General features: G+C 41.5%; 1 protein-coding gene across 1 annotated transcript; it reads left to right on the top strand.

The window, feature by feature from the left end:
- Window positions 1-119: 119 nt before the first annotated feature.
- cyp26c1 (cytochrome P450, family 26, subfamily C, polypeptide 1) lies at window positions 120-11,039 on the top strand. Its single transcript, XM_074647081.1, has 7 exons — window positions 120-213; window positions 1,078-1,431; window positions 4,981-5,205; window positions 5,423-5,698; window positions 6,101-6,259; window positions 6,976-7,386; window positions 8,901-11,039. The coding sequence occupies exons 2-7, from the start codon at window positions 1,225-1,227 to the stop codon at window positions 9,243-9,245; spliced, it is 1,623 nt and encodes a 540-aa protein (XP_074503182.1). The 5' UTR covers window positions 120-213; window positions 1,078-1,224; the 3' UTR covers window positions 9,246-11,039.
- Window positions 11,040-11,923: the final 884 nt, after the last annotated feature.

Raw genomic sequence — 11,923 nt, 5'->3', positions numbered from 1 at the left:
ATAGACAAGCCGGTGCATGTAAACCTGTAAAACTATTTGGAATAGTTGACAGCTACTCCTCATTCTGGAGGAGAAGCTGCAGCGGAATGAAGGGGAGTTTCCTCACAGGAGAGAAGCACGTTTCATATATATTTCATCCAGAGTCAAATAGGAGTCTCTGCAGGCGCATCCATCCGGTCTGAGGACTGTTTTATCTCCTTTGGAGGTGCGTCTGTCAACGAAAACTCTTTAAAGGTCCCATATCATACTCATTTTCAGGTTCATACTTGTATTTTGTGTTTCGACTAGAACATGTTTACATGCTGTAATGTTCAAAAACACGTTATTTTTCTCATACTGTCTGCCTAAATATACCTCTATTTACCCTCCATCTGAACGCTCCATTTCAGCTCATTTCAATTGCAACTGAACTGAGTTGCTAGGCAACAGTTTGGGTCCATGTTTACTTCCTCTCAGCTGATGTCATTCACATGCACTGCAACAGAAAATAAACTGGGGCACATTTAGAATGTTACCTTTCAAACAGTGTAATGGTCTATATACTGTCGATTTGTGACATCACAAATGGACAGAAATCCTGACGGCTTGTTTCAAAGACACAGTTTCGTAATACAGGCTGTGTGTATTTCTCCATGGATTGAGCATTTCGATACTTTCACAGTATTTATATAGCACTTAAACCTGCTTTATAATATAAAATAAATGGAAATCTCACTTTGTACAATATGGGACCTTTAACATTTATTTTATTTTCATCAAAATAATGACGACTTTCTTTGATTTGGGGGGCATTATTATAAAATCATTCCAGGAAAGATCAACCCATGTGCATCATCACTGCATATTTCTGAATGGATCAGAAGGCTGTTGTCCAGCTTGTATGATTACTGTTATTATTATCCTGTAACTAGCTGTAATAACAGCTTATAATGGCTCTCGACCATTGGCTGCCTCCAGAGATGAGTTGAGAAAGAGTTTAGATTCACTTCAGACCGAGCTAACACACCTTTATTTTTATTTGGACAGAGTTTACAGAGAAAGAAGAAGAAGAAGAAGAAGAAGAAGAAGAAGAAGAAGAACAAGAAGGATAAGAAGAAGAAGAAGAAACAGGAAGAGGAGAAGCTGGACTGAGGAGAAGGTTTTACGCAGAGTTTTGAACTGAACAGACGCGCCTTTTACGCACAGACCCAGGTGGATGCTGGGAAGCGGAGCAGCTCGTAGGAGATGTTACCTCTGGCCCAGTTTGGGGTGCTGTCGGCTCTGGCCACCGCGCTCACCTCGGTGCTGTCTGCCCTCCTGCTGCTGGCGTTGACCCGACAGCTGTGGAGCCTCCGCTGGAGTCTGACCCGGGACAAAGAGAGCAGCCTGCCGCTGCCGAAGGGCTCCATGGGCTGGCCGCTGGTCGGAGAGACTTTCCACTGGCTGTTCCAGGTGAGAGTTGACACATCTGGGCTGCTGTAGTTTTCAGTTTTTTTTTTTTTTACAAGCGTTCCAAAAATCTTTTCTACACTGTTAAGAATTTCCCAGTAAAATAACAGTAAAGAACTGGCAGCAGGGTTGCCTTTATGTTACTGTCAAATTAACATTATTATACTGTCGCTGAAATGTACAGCTTTGTACTGTTAATGAAAAATACTGTTTTTTTTTAAAATTAATTTCACAGTATTTTACAGTTAATTTACTGTTTAAAGATACATTAGAGAGCTGTTTTTCACCTTTCTTCTACATTATCTTACTGATTTGTTTTAATGCACTATTTAGATTGTATTTTTTACATACATTTTAATAAACATTATTTTTTGCCTGGATGAATAGACTTAGCAGGTTAAAGACAGGAATACTCACACTAAATACAATTTAAGGCACTTGTTAGGAAAAAGGCTATAATAGACTTGTTGACACTTTTCCCAAAATGTTTGTCTCTAGCTGGCTACAAGCACAGAATGTAAACCAGAACAACATGTGAGTGAAGAACAGTAAAGCTAATTCACAGATTTTACAATCATGTACAATGTACAAGCCTCACATGAGCAGATCAGGTCCCAGAATTAAAAAAATACTGCATGAAACTGTAACTGATGATACTTTAGACAGTTGATCAGCAGTAAAGTGATGTTTTTTAAGAATGCATTATAGTTCAGTTAAAAAACGGCCTATGAGCGTAATTTAACAGGTTTTCTTTTGTATTAACAGTAAAGCACTGTTTTTAGCAATAACAAGTTAATACTGTTGAAATCCTGCTGTAAATTAACAGCAATTGTTTACAGTGTACCTGGAGGTCGAGACATACAGGGCTATTTAACATGGGACCAAATATGCCATTCCTGTTGGCTGAGCTGAGCCATATTACTTTGATAATGACATTATGGATCAACATTACATGTTAATTTAGTTTCTTTAGTCATTTGAATAGCTGATATAGATTTCTTAAATCAACCCTTTCATTTGTTTTCATCACATTTTGTAAAAAAAAAACAGCAGTTCATGTTGCTGTTGATATTAGTGCTCTGCTGTTCTTCCAAGTAACATGCTATTATCCGTTAGATGAATTATTTAATGTTACAGGTTTACAGATTTTAATTAACATTTTTTGAACACTTGTCAGCAGTTGTAGATTTGGACAGCGATTCTCTTCCATGATGAAGATGCAGTTCTCTGTATGACTTTCTTTACTTTCTTTACAAAATACAGGTTATCCTCCTTGGCGTCTCTGTGTAGTTCTTCAATTATGTCCATCCCTTGTGGATTTCTATCCCATGATTCCTTAATTATGCATGTAGTGGCAGCTTGCTCTAAAGCAAGGGTGCCCAAAGTTTTCCCTTGGAGGGCCAAAACTGGAACTCAATGGAGGGCCACGGGCCAAAACTAAACACCTATTGTATTGTATTGTTAAGATGCAAAATGGTACTATGATCCCAAGTTCCCTTAATTGAATATGTTTTACATAGTTAGCCCATTAAAACCCATCTGCTGAATACAAGTTGGCTCATTTTGCATTTCCAAGACTGTTTAGGGACCCCAGTATGCAGAAATATTAAAATACACCATTTTTAGAATAGGCAAAAATAACACATGTATACTGCATTCAAAGAACTGCATGTTTTCCCCAAAACTGCATGTGATTATCATAAAGTGGGCATGTCTGTAAAGGGGAGACTCGTGGGTACCCATAGAACCCATTTTCAGCCACATATCTTGAGGTCAGAGGTCAAGGGACACCTTGACAAATGGCCATGCCAGTTTTTCCCCACCAACATTTAACCCAACTTTAGAGTGTTAGCCTCCTTCCTGACAAGCTAATATGATATGATTGGTACTAATGGAGTCCTTAGGTTTTCTAGTTTCATATGATGCCACTATCTTCTAACCTTAAAACCCGAGCCAGTTACGGCCTCCAAAAGACAGTAAAGTCGGTTGGGTCTTTTAATAAAAAAAAAGAACTTGCTAACATCTGGCGGGCCAAATCAAACCTGATGGCGGGCCAACTTTGGCCCGTGGGCCCCACTTTGGACAGCCCTGCTCTAAACCGTCCTCGCCACTTCTAGCAGGAAGTAAAGGTTTCTGACTCACATAGACTACCATGTCCAACTTCCACCTTCTGCCTTCTAAAGACACTCACTTCTTGATCAGCTTCAAACATGAGCCTCATATAGTGAATGAAAAGTTTATTCCACGAAAATTAAGACAAACAAAAATATAGCCACATGACAAATCTTGGACTATCAAAAAAACGGACCAAATCCGCTGGAAAATAACTGAATCTGTGTTCTACAATCTGTGATCTGTGTGTGGTCAGAAACATTGTTGCTCCCTATCCTGTTCCACTGAAGTCTAACTAGCATTAACAACACTTAAAGGGACAAGCCCACATTGTTCAATAGCAGGACGACAAGAGGAGAACATCTTAACAGGGCAAAACACACCCAATTGAGTCTATATAGATCAAAGCCCATTCTATTACATTACTAACTGACTTAAATTTGAATGTATGTCAAACATTTTTGATGGCATAACACAATGTACTTTTTAAATGATAATCAAATGCAAAAAACTGTAAATAATACAATATGGCTCTAACAATGCAATTAAAAGGAGGTGAACACCGGAGGGCTGCTTTAATAATCAGATTACTGATGATGTATCTGGAAGCGCGCGGGAACCTTTGAAAGGCTCCGCAGATTCTTCTGCAGGCTGAGTTCTGTTGTTAATGCAACATGTGCGGACTTGATGCTCAGTGTGTAATTCCTACTTGCGGAGGAAAAACAGACGTTTTCTGTTCAATTCTTCCTCCTCTCTCTCTCTCTCCCTCCCTCTCTGTCTGTCTGTCTGTTCTACAGTGAGGAGTTCACTCTCTCATCCTCTCATCATCTCTCTGTCCACACAACTATCCCTCAGCTCCACACTAGAGCGCCTCCTGACAGCACACATGATGTGTGTGTTTATTGTGTTTTTTTTCCTCCTGTCTGATTTTTCACCTTCTTTTGATTCTCTTTCCCAAAATGTCCCATTTCTGGTGGGCTGTATCTTTCTAAATACATGTGTAACGCTAAAGCAGAGGAGATCTTTTTATAATGAACTTTTTTTGGAGGGAGCCTGATATTTTCATTGCCAATGACTGCTTCTCTGTAATTGTTGTGCATATGACAATAAAGAACTTGAAACTAGTAGTTCATGTGAAAATAGAAAAACAAAAACAAAAACAAAATTCCCACCCCCACCACTGGACCCCCGTCATCCCTGCCCCACAATGTGAAGAATTCATTAAAAAAAGGAATCTTGGATTTGCACTAAAAACAAACAAACAAACAAACAAACAATCCATTGTGTCTCGGCCCATGGAGAGACTTTTCAACAAAAGAATAGTTTTTGTGATATCCTGCTAACCAACAAACAAACAAACAAACTGGACCAAAAACAGGTGGTGGAGTCAAAATCAAACTCGAAACTTGTAATTCAAACTTCTTCTTCCTCGTACTACAGGGTTCCAACTTCCACATCTCGCGCAGAGAGCGTCATGGCAACGTGTTTAAGACTCACCTCCTTGGGAAGCCCGTCATCCGGGTGACGGGCGCAGAAAACATCCGCAAGATCCTGCTGGGCGAGCACAGTCTGGTGTGCACTCAGTGGCCCCAGAGCACCCGCATCATCCTGGGACCCAACACCCTGGTCAACTCCATCGGAGACCTGCACAAGAGGAAGAGAAAGGTATGTTTAAACAATGGCCTTTATATAAACCTAAAGTCCTGTCCTGCATGTCTTCTGTTCTATATCTTCTATATCTTTTATATCTTCTCTATCCAGTCCTAACCTATCCCACCCTGTCCTCCTCTTTAGTGAGTATTTACTGAAAGGTGTTGGCTGTCGTGTACAAGGTTATAACTTTTTATGACACCCCTCTCTTTGTTTCCTTAACCCTTTCAAGATCCTGGCTAAAGTGTTTAGCCGGGGGGCTCTGGAGTCCTACCTGCCCCGGCTGCAGGACGTCGTCAAGTCTGAAATTGCCAAGTGGTGCTCGGAGCCGGGTGCCATCGACGTTTACAGCGCTGCCAGGTCCCTGACGTTCCGTATCGCAGTCAGGGTGCTGCTGGGTCTGCAGATGGAGGAGGAGCGGATCGTCTACTTGGCCAAGATCTTCGAGCAGCTGATGAACAACCTCTTCTCGCTCCCCATAGACGCTCCTCTCAGTGGGCTACGTAAGGTGAGAGAGCATGAAGAAGTTTATTCATCTTTAGACGCACTATTTTACCAAGATTTTATCTGTCCAGCATTACAGGGTCAGTTTCTACATGTGAGAACCAGTATCAGTATAACAACAGAACAAAACAGAAAAGTACCAGGTTACTGCAAATAGAAAAACAACTGCTTGTAATTATTTCATTTGTGGCTTTTTGGGAATATAAAGACAAAAAATACATGGATGGAGGAAAACATTGCTTTTTCAGTGTTAGAAAATCCATTAATGTATGTCAGAGGTTGAGGCTTGTGACCTTTCTTTTGCTGTTACTAGAAAACTAGTATGCAGTTTGCTTTTCTGCAAATGAACTGTTTCTACTAAATAATGATGATCTAATAATTACATTTTGGGTTGTTCTCTGTGCAGGGGATAAAAGCCAGAGAAATCTTGCACGCCAACATGGAGAAAATCATTGAGGAAAAGCTGGAGCGGCAGCAGTCAGAGGACGAGTACCACGATGCCTTCGACTACATTCTGTCCAGTTCCAAGGAGCAAGGCCAGCAGCTCAGCATCCAGGAGCTCAAGGTACCAGAGTGAAGCACACAATATGAATCAGACTTAAGGTTGCAAGTTCAGGAAAGTCTGTGTCAGTTTAGGAATCTGAATGTTATGATGGGATCAGACTGCACTACATTCAGATACAGATATAGGACACTTCATGAACCGTGTGATGTGCAAAGGTGAATGGGCAGAAGGGCCCAAAGACAGCACTGTCAACATGCCCAATGCTTGCAATGCAATGCATTGTTGTTCCCAACACAGAGGTCTGTCAGATCCAGTGGGAAACTCCACGGTCTGAGAAGTGAAGCCAATGCTGAAGTGCCTCAAACTTGCATTCTTTCTAATAGCCAGCAGGGGGCGACTCCTCTGGTTGCAAAAAGAAGTCTGATTGTATAGAAGTCAATGAGAAAATGAGCCTACTTCTGACTTGATTTATTACCTCAGTAAACATTGTAAACATGAGTTTATGGTCTCAATCGCTAGTTTCAAGTCTTCTTCAATACAGCATGATGTTCATTTAGTAAATGATGGTCCCATTTAGAGTCAGATAGACCATAAAGCAGGGGATGCTTTAGGGTGTGGCTACCTTGTGATTGACAGGTTCCAGTATCTTTTGTGGAATGATATTATGATCACAGCTGCTCAAGGGCCACTCAAGTTTGAATGTAGATTTCAAGTAAATGACTCTAAACCGGTAAATCAAGATGAATCATTCCATCTATCCACTTCCTTCCTGGCAGGAAACCGCAGTAGAGTTGATCTTCGCCGCTCACTCCACCACAGCCAGCGCCTCCACATCTCTAATTCTGCAGCTTCTTCGCCATCCGGCGGTGGTGGAGAGGGCCAGAGTGGAGCTGGAGGCCGAGGGCCTCGGCTACGAGTCCCACAGCAGTCACAGCCCGTCTGGTGTCACCACGGAGAAAGAGGAGGACGCGGTGGACACAGAGACGAGCTGCCTGCTGAACGGAGGCTGTCAGAATCACCAGAATCACAGAGATGGTTTTCCACAGTCACGGTCTCACATGCCGTATCTGAGCCTGGACAAGCTGAGCCATCTCCGCTACGTCGACTGTGTTGTCAAAGAGGTGCTCCGCTTCCTGCCGCCAGTCTCCGGCGGTTACCGGACAGCCCTGCAGACATTTGAGTTAGACGTAAGTTCAAGTGTCTGGCAGGAATATACCATTCATATGTATGTCTTTGGTTTGGGTGGGTTCTCTCTTTCCTGGGATTAATAGGCAGCGGAGGTAATATATTTTCATCAGATACAATTTAAATCCAAGATTCTTTCCTGAGCCACATATGAAGAGAAATCTACAGGAGAATCTCACAGTCAGAAAAATAGATCGGACTGCAATGCAGCAACAAGACATCTGTTGTTTTAAAGACAAAGCAATTTCCTTTATCAGAATTTTTTTTTCAAATAAATGAAAGACCCACATCCAAATGCGACAACTTCCAGCCTCTTCTCTTGGAGCTGTCAAAAGGCATTGTGGGAATTGTAGGAATTCACCAGCTGAAGTAGATGATGTGAATCTCCTGAAAGGCTTAGGGAAGTCCAGCCAGTAGGGGTGGGGACAATATGACAATATGTACCTACATTCATGTACAGTTTATACTGTGGTTGCTTTTGGCCTGAAGGGGGCGCACATTTTAGTGCAGCTTATTACCTTCTTGGTCTGTAGGGGGCAACTTCTATATCTTCACAACTGTAAGTCTAAACTGGGTGATGCTCATGGTTATATGAAGGAGAACTGGATACCGCCTTCTCAGATGGCTTCCCATTCATTCTTAAGAAAGTTGCTCACTGGGTGCAGCCTGATAATCATGAATGAAGGAGTTTGTTAGCGATTTAAAAGCCGGTTTATTACCAGCAAAAATGAGTCGACTTCACAAATCGGTGTGATCTCTTCATGCAGGAGGAAAAACTAAATCTTGATTCAATGGAATTGTATTTTAGTCTGTGTTGTAGCACGCCTCTATGCACTTTAACAGACAAAAAACGTTCACATTCAGAGTTGCGTGGCCTTTGCTGAGAAACTGCCCCGTCATGGCCTCATCCCTCGGTCTTCCCTGCCCTCAGTGTGCCCCCAATTTGCTGAGTTTATTGCGAAAGGTCAATTGAAGTTTAAAATGAATTCCCAGAATACTATTGTGGTGCCCAGGACGCCTTTTATGCACCTCTTTCTCAGGGTATAAACCTCTCCTATAGCTGAGAAGTAATTGCAGTATTTAAAATGTCATTATGCCTGTTCATTGAAGTGCATTTTGCTAAAGCCGAGACAAGGGAATCCCAACTCAGAAATAATTGGTATAAGGTTATAAAGAGGTTTGGATTAACGGAATGAATGAATATATGAAACCAAATGAGAGAAAATGTTTTCCAAGTAAGAAAATTCATCTAGCATTTTAACTTCTGTCAAAAAATAAAGTTCAACAACATATGACATATGGAAATTCATTATTTCTCTGCAATGGTTCACTTTCTGACAACAGTCCTGTCATATTCATTTATTCCCGAGGGCCAGAAAGAGTTTTAGAAACCTGAAGAGTTTCTAAATAGTTTGGTGCATTTTTATGCATTAAAAACCGCACAAACTATTTGTCGGTAAAAATAAACCCTTTTTGTCCACATTTATATTTATTGCTTTCTGTCCTCATTTCACAGGGCTACCAGATCCCCAAAGGCTGGAGTGTAATGTACAGCATCCGGGACACCCACGAGACCGCAGCGGTCTTCCAGAGCCCGGAGCAGTTTGACCCAGACCGGTTCGGCCCAGACCGGGAGGAGAGTCGGTCGGCTCGGTTCAACTACGTGCCGTTCGGCGGCGGCGTGCGGAGCTGCGTAGGGAAAGAACTGGCTCAGATCATCCTAAAGACTCTGGCTGCGGAGCTGATCGGGACTTGCAAATGTACTCTGGCCACGGAGAACTTCCCCAAGATGCAGACCGTGCCAATAGTGCACCCGGTAAACGGGCTGCACGTGCATTTCAGTTACAACTACCCGCTGTAGATACAAATACAGTCTGACAGACTCTCCAAAAGAGGGGATTTAACCTTCAATCTGCTTCTGGAAAAACTCTGCAAGCCCAAGAAAGGAGGCACAAGCACCTCGCTGGGCGTGATGGTGCAGTTCAGGCCCCCTTTCTTTTCCACGGTCATGAAGCGGGGGTTTACATCACTAGTTTGGAGCACGCCGTCATCTCTTCAGTGGTCTGGTCCAGACCTAAGAAATCACTTTCTGTTATAGCACAAGTACATTTTTAAGTACCTGATATGTTCACCTGCAGCGTTTTTCTCTGTTTCCCAGGTTTTACTATCCTTTACATGCATTTTTAAGTTATTAATGTATCGACTGTTTTGCCTTTTTCTTGCTAATTACATCTGGGTTTGCCCTGCTGAATGGACTGCATGTACACTTCAGTTACAACAGCAAAGGTTTCTATTCGGAGCTAAAACATTTTACATACCTGAAATCTAAGACCAGGACAACACATCTACTGTCGATAATGGGAGAAAAAGTCTTTCTATGAAGCCATCTTAGCTCCAGTTTGTTGGCTCTGACTAAGCTCCAACTCCAGGGACAAATATTTTGTTGTCATACAAGCTTACACAAAGTGGTTTACAGATGATAAAACCCTTTATGTTTTGTACCTCTTTGTAGCTGTTACATCAATGTGCATCAGTAAGGACATATCCAAGGGCTATGTATGTTCGCTGTGCTGAATGAGCATGTCATTTCACTTCAGTTACATTCACAAAACTTATTAGATTCACAGACAGCCTTTTTGAAACCTCAAAAAATGCAGCTGGTAATTTTTGTTCCAGTCCAGAGACGGAGAAGCGGGGACCTCACCTCAAAGAATCGACATGATTTACAGACTTTTAAACCGTTTCTGTGTTCTTTTGTTCTTCAATCCTTCAGTTGTTTCTATTTACATCTTATAAGCCGGGCTTGCCTTTTTGAACTGCCTGTGAGCAAGGCACTGGATGCCAGCCAGCTCCATGGATTCAATCATTCAATCTAAATGGGACAGTTCTCATTAGAACCTGATTAAGGTCAGAAATACAGTGAAAAGATCTGCGGTGGAAAAAAATATTTGAACACTTTTGGAAAATATTTCCAGACCCACGTTGGACTCAGGAGAGACTGAACTCATGTCCGGTTATCTTAGTCGTGATGTTTTGCAGCGACCTCCACCGCTAAAAACATTTTCACTGATGGAACTTGCACTTGATTTTGACACATAAATCCCGCAACCAGGAACTACCCAAACATCAAGGTCAAAACACATTCAAGCTGTTCTGTTTTTTGAACATGAATGTAATATACTGCATATCCTTAACAGTGCTATTATGTGTGTATCAAATGAAGTAGCATTATGAATAAGCTGTATTTAAAATGCAGATGTATCGTTTCTCTATATGTAACAATATTTGCTGTAATTATGAATAGATAGAGACACTAACCTATAATGTAAAGGACTGTCCATAAAACGTTGTTTCACTGCTAGGACATAGACATCTTTCATTGTTTAGAGCAGCGTATATAGAGTGTAAAGTTATTATTATTATTATTATTATTATTATTATTGGTCTAATTTTAGGACTGTTTCTGTCTTGGTCTTGAAGCCTAATAGACGCGCTGTGAAATCTTACGTACGGATGGATTCGTGGAAGGAGATAGCACTTTCTCCGCTTTAAGGAGTCTGTATATATTTGTCCTGTGTATGCATTCATTGAGTGTATCAGATGTAGCTGCTGTACAGTTGATGTAAAGAGTAAATTAGAAGATGAAACACAAAAACAGTTGTCTTTTTATGAGTTTTGATGAAGGAAAATATGTTCACTATGATCTACATGTCCGATAACATTTCTATGGGGTTGTTCAACATGTTTGTAATTCTTGATAATATTACGTGCAGGTATTTCAAAATATTCATATGGAAACATAAAATCCTGACATGGTATTTGTATTATTATCGTTGAATTCATTTAGGTCCGTGTCAGGTTATTTGAACCTACTAAAACATATACAAACATCACATTTCCACTGTAGCAAATAATAACTTAAGAATTTGGACTGATCAGAAGCCCTACACACATCCCAGACAGTGATAGCCACTTGTATGGGAGGTTTGAGGAATCTCCAGTATTTCGCTTTAGACCAATTGCACCTAACATCCGTGGTCAGTGAGTCATTTGAGCACATCATCCTTGCATACCTGAAAACCTGCTCTACTTCCCCAATGGACCCTTACTAGTTCACATATAGAGCCAACAGATTTGTTGATGATTCGGTTGAGCACGACCCTCACCACACACCGCCACATCTGGAGCCCCCTAACACCTACGCCCACATCCATAACACCATATAGTTAACCTTTTTCTTGGGGATGCGTGCTCTCTCCGTGGCTCTTATCGCTATACACTAACCAACTGTCCAGCGTCAATTTCCGCTCCAGTCTTTTCAAAATAAACTTCCGTCTTCACAGGAAACAACTTGGTCAAATTTAGGCAACAAAGCCACTTAGTTAGGTTTAGGAGATCGTGGTTTTGTCACGCCACACCGGAAGTTGCGTAACTTAAGTACGGATGTTACGCGACAAATATATCATCGTTGACTTCTAGTTTCACACGGGACACAAACATGGGTCTCCTGTGCAAAAGTCCGGTGTTGTTTGACCCACC

Source organism: Sebastes fasciatus, chromosome 9 (assembly GCF_043250625.1).
Source record: "Sebastes fasciatus isolate fSebFas1 chromosome 9, fSebFas1.pri, whole genome shotgun sequence".
Taxonomy (NCBI): Eukaryota; Metazoa; Chordata; class Actinopteri; order Perciformes; family Sebastidae; genus Sebastes; species Sebastes fasciatus.
The sequence above is the reverse complement of the archived record's forward strand: the minus strand, read 5'-3'. Positions and strand labels throughout refer to the sequence as shown.

Bases quoted from the DNA above. Each gene is read 5' to 3' on its own strand.
- cyp26c1 (XM_074647081.1), top strand. From the start codon at position 1,225: ATGTTACCTCTGGCCCAGTTTGGGGTGCTGTCGGCTCTGGCCACCGCG. The intron at 1,432-4,980 runs GTGAGAGTTGAC...CTCGTACTACAG, and splicing joins CTTTCCACTGGCTGTTCCAG to GGTTCCAACTTCCACATCTC. The intron at 5,699-6,100 runs GTGAGAGAGCAT...TTCTCTGTGCAG, and splicing joins CTCTCAGTGGGCTACGTAAG to GGGATAAAAGCCAGAGAAAT.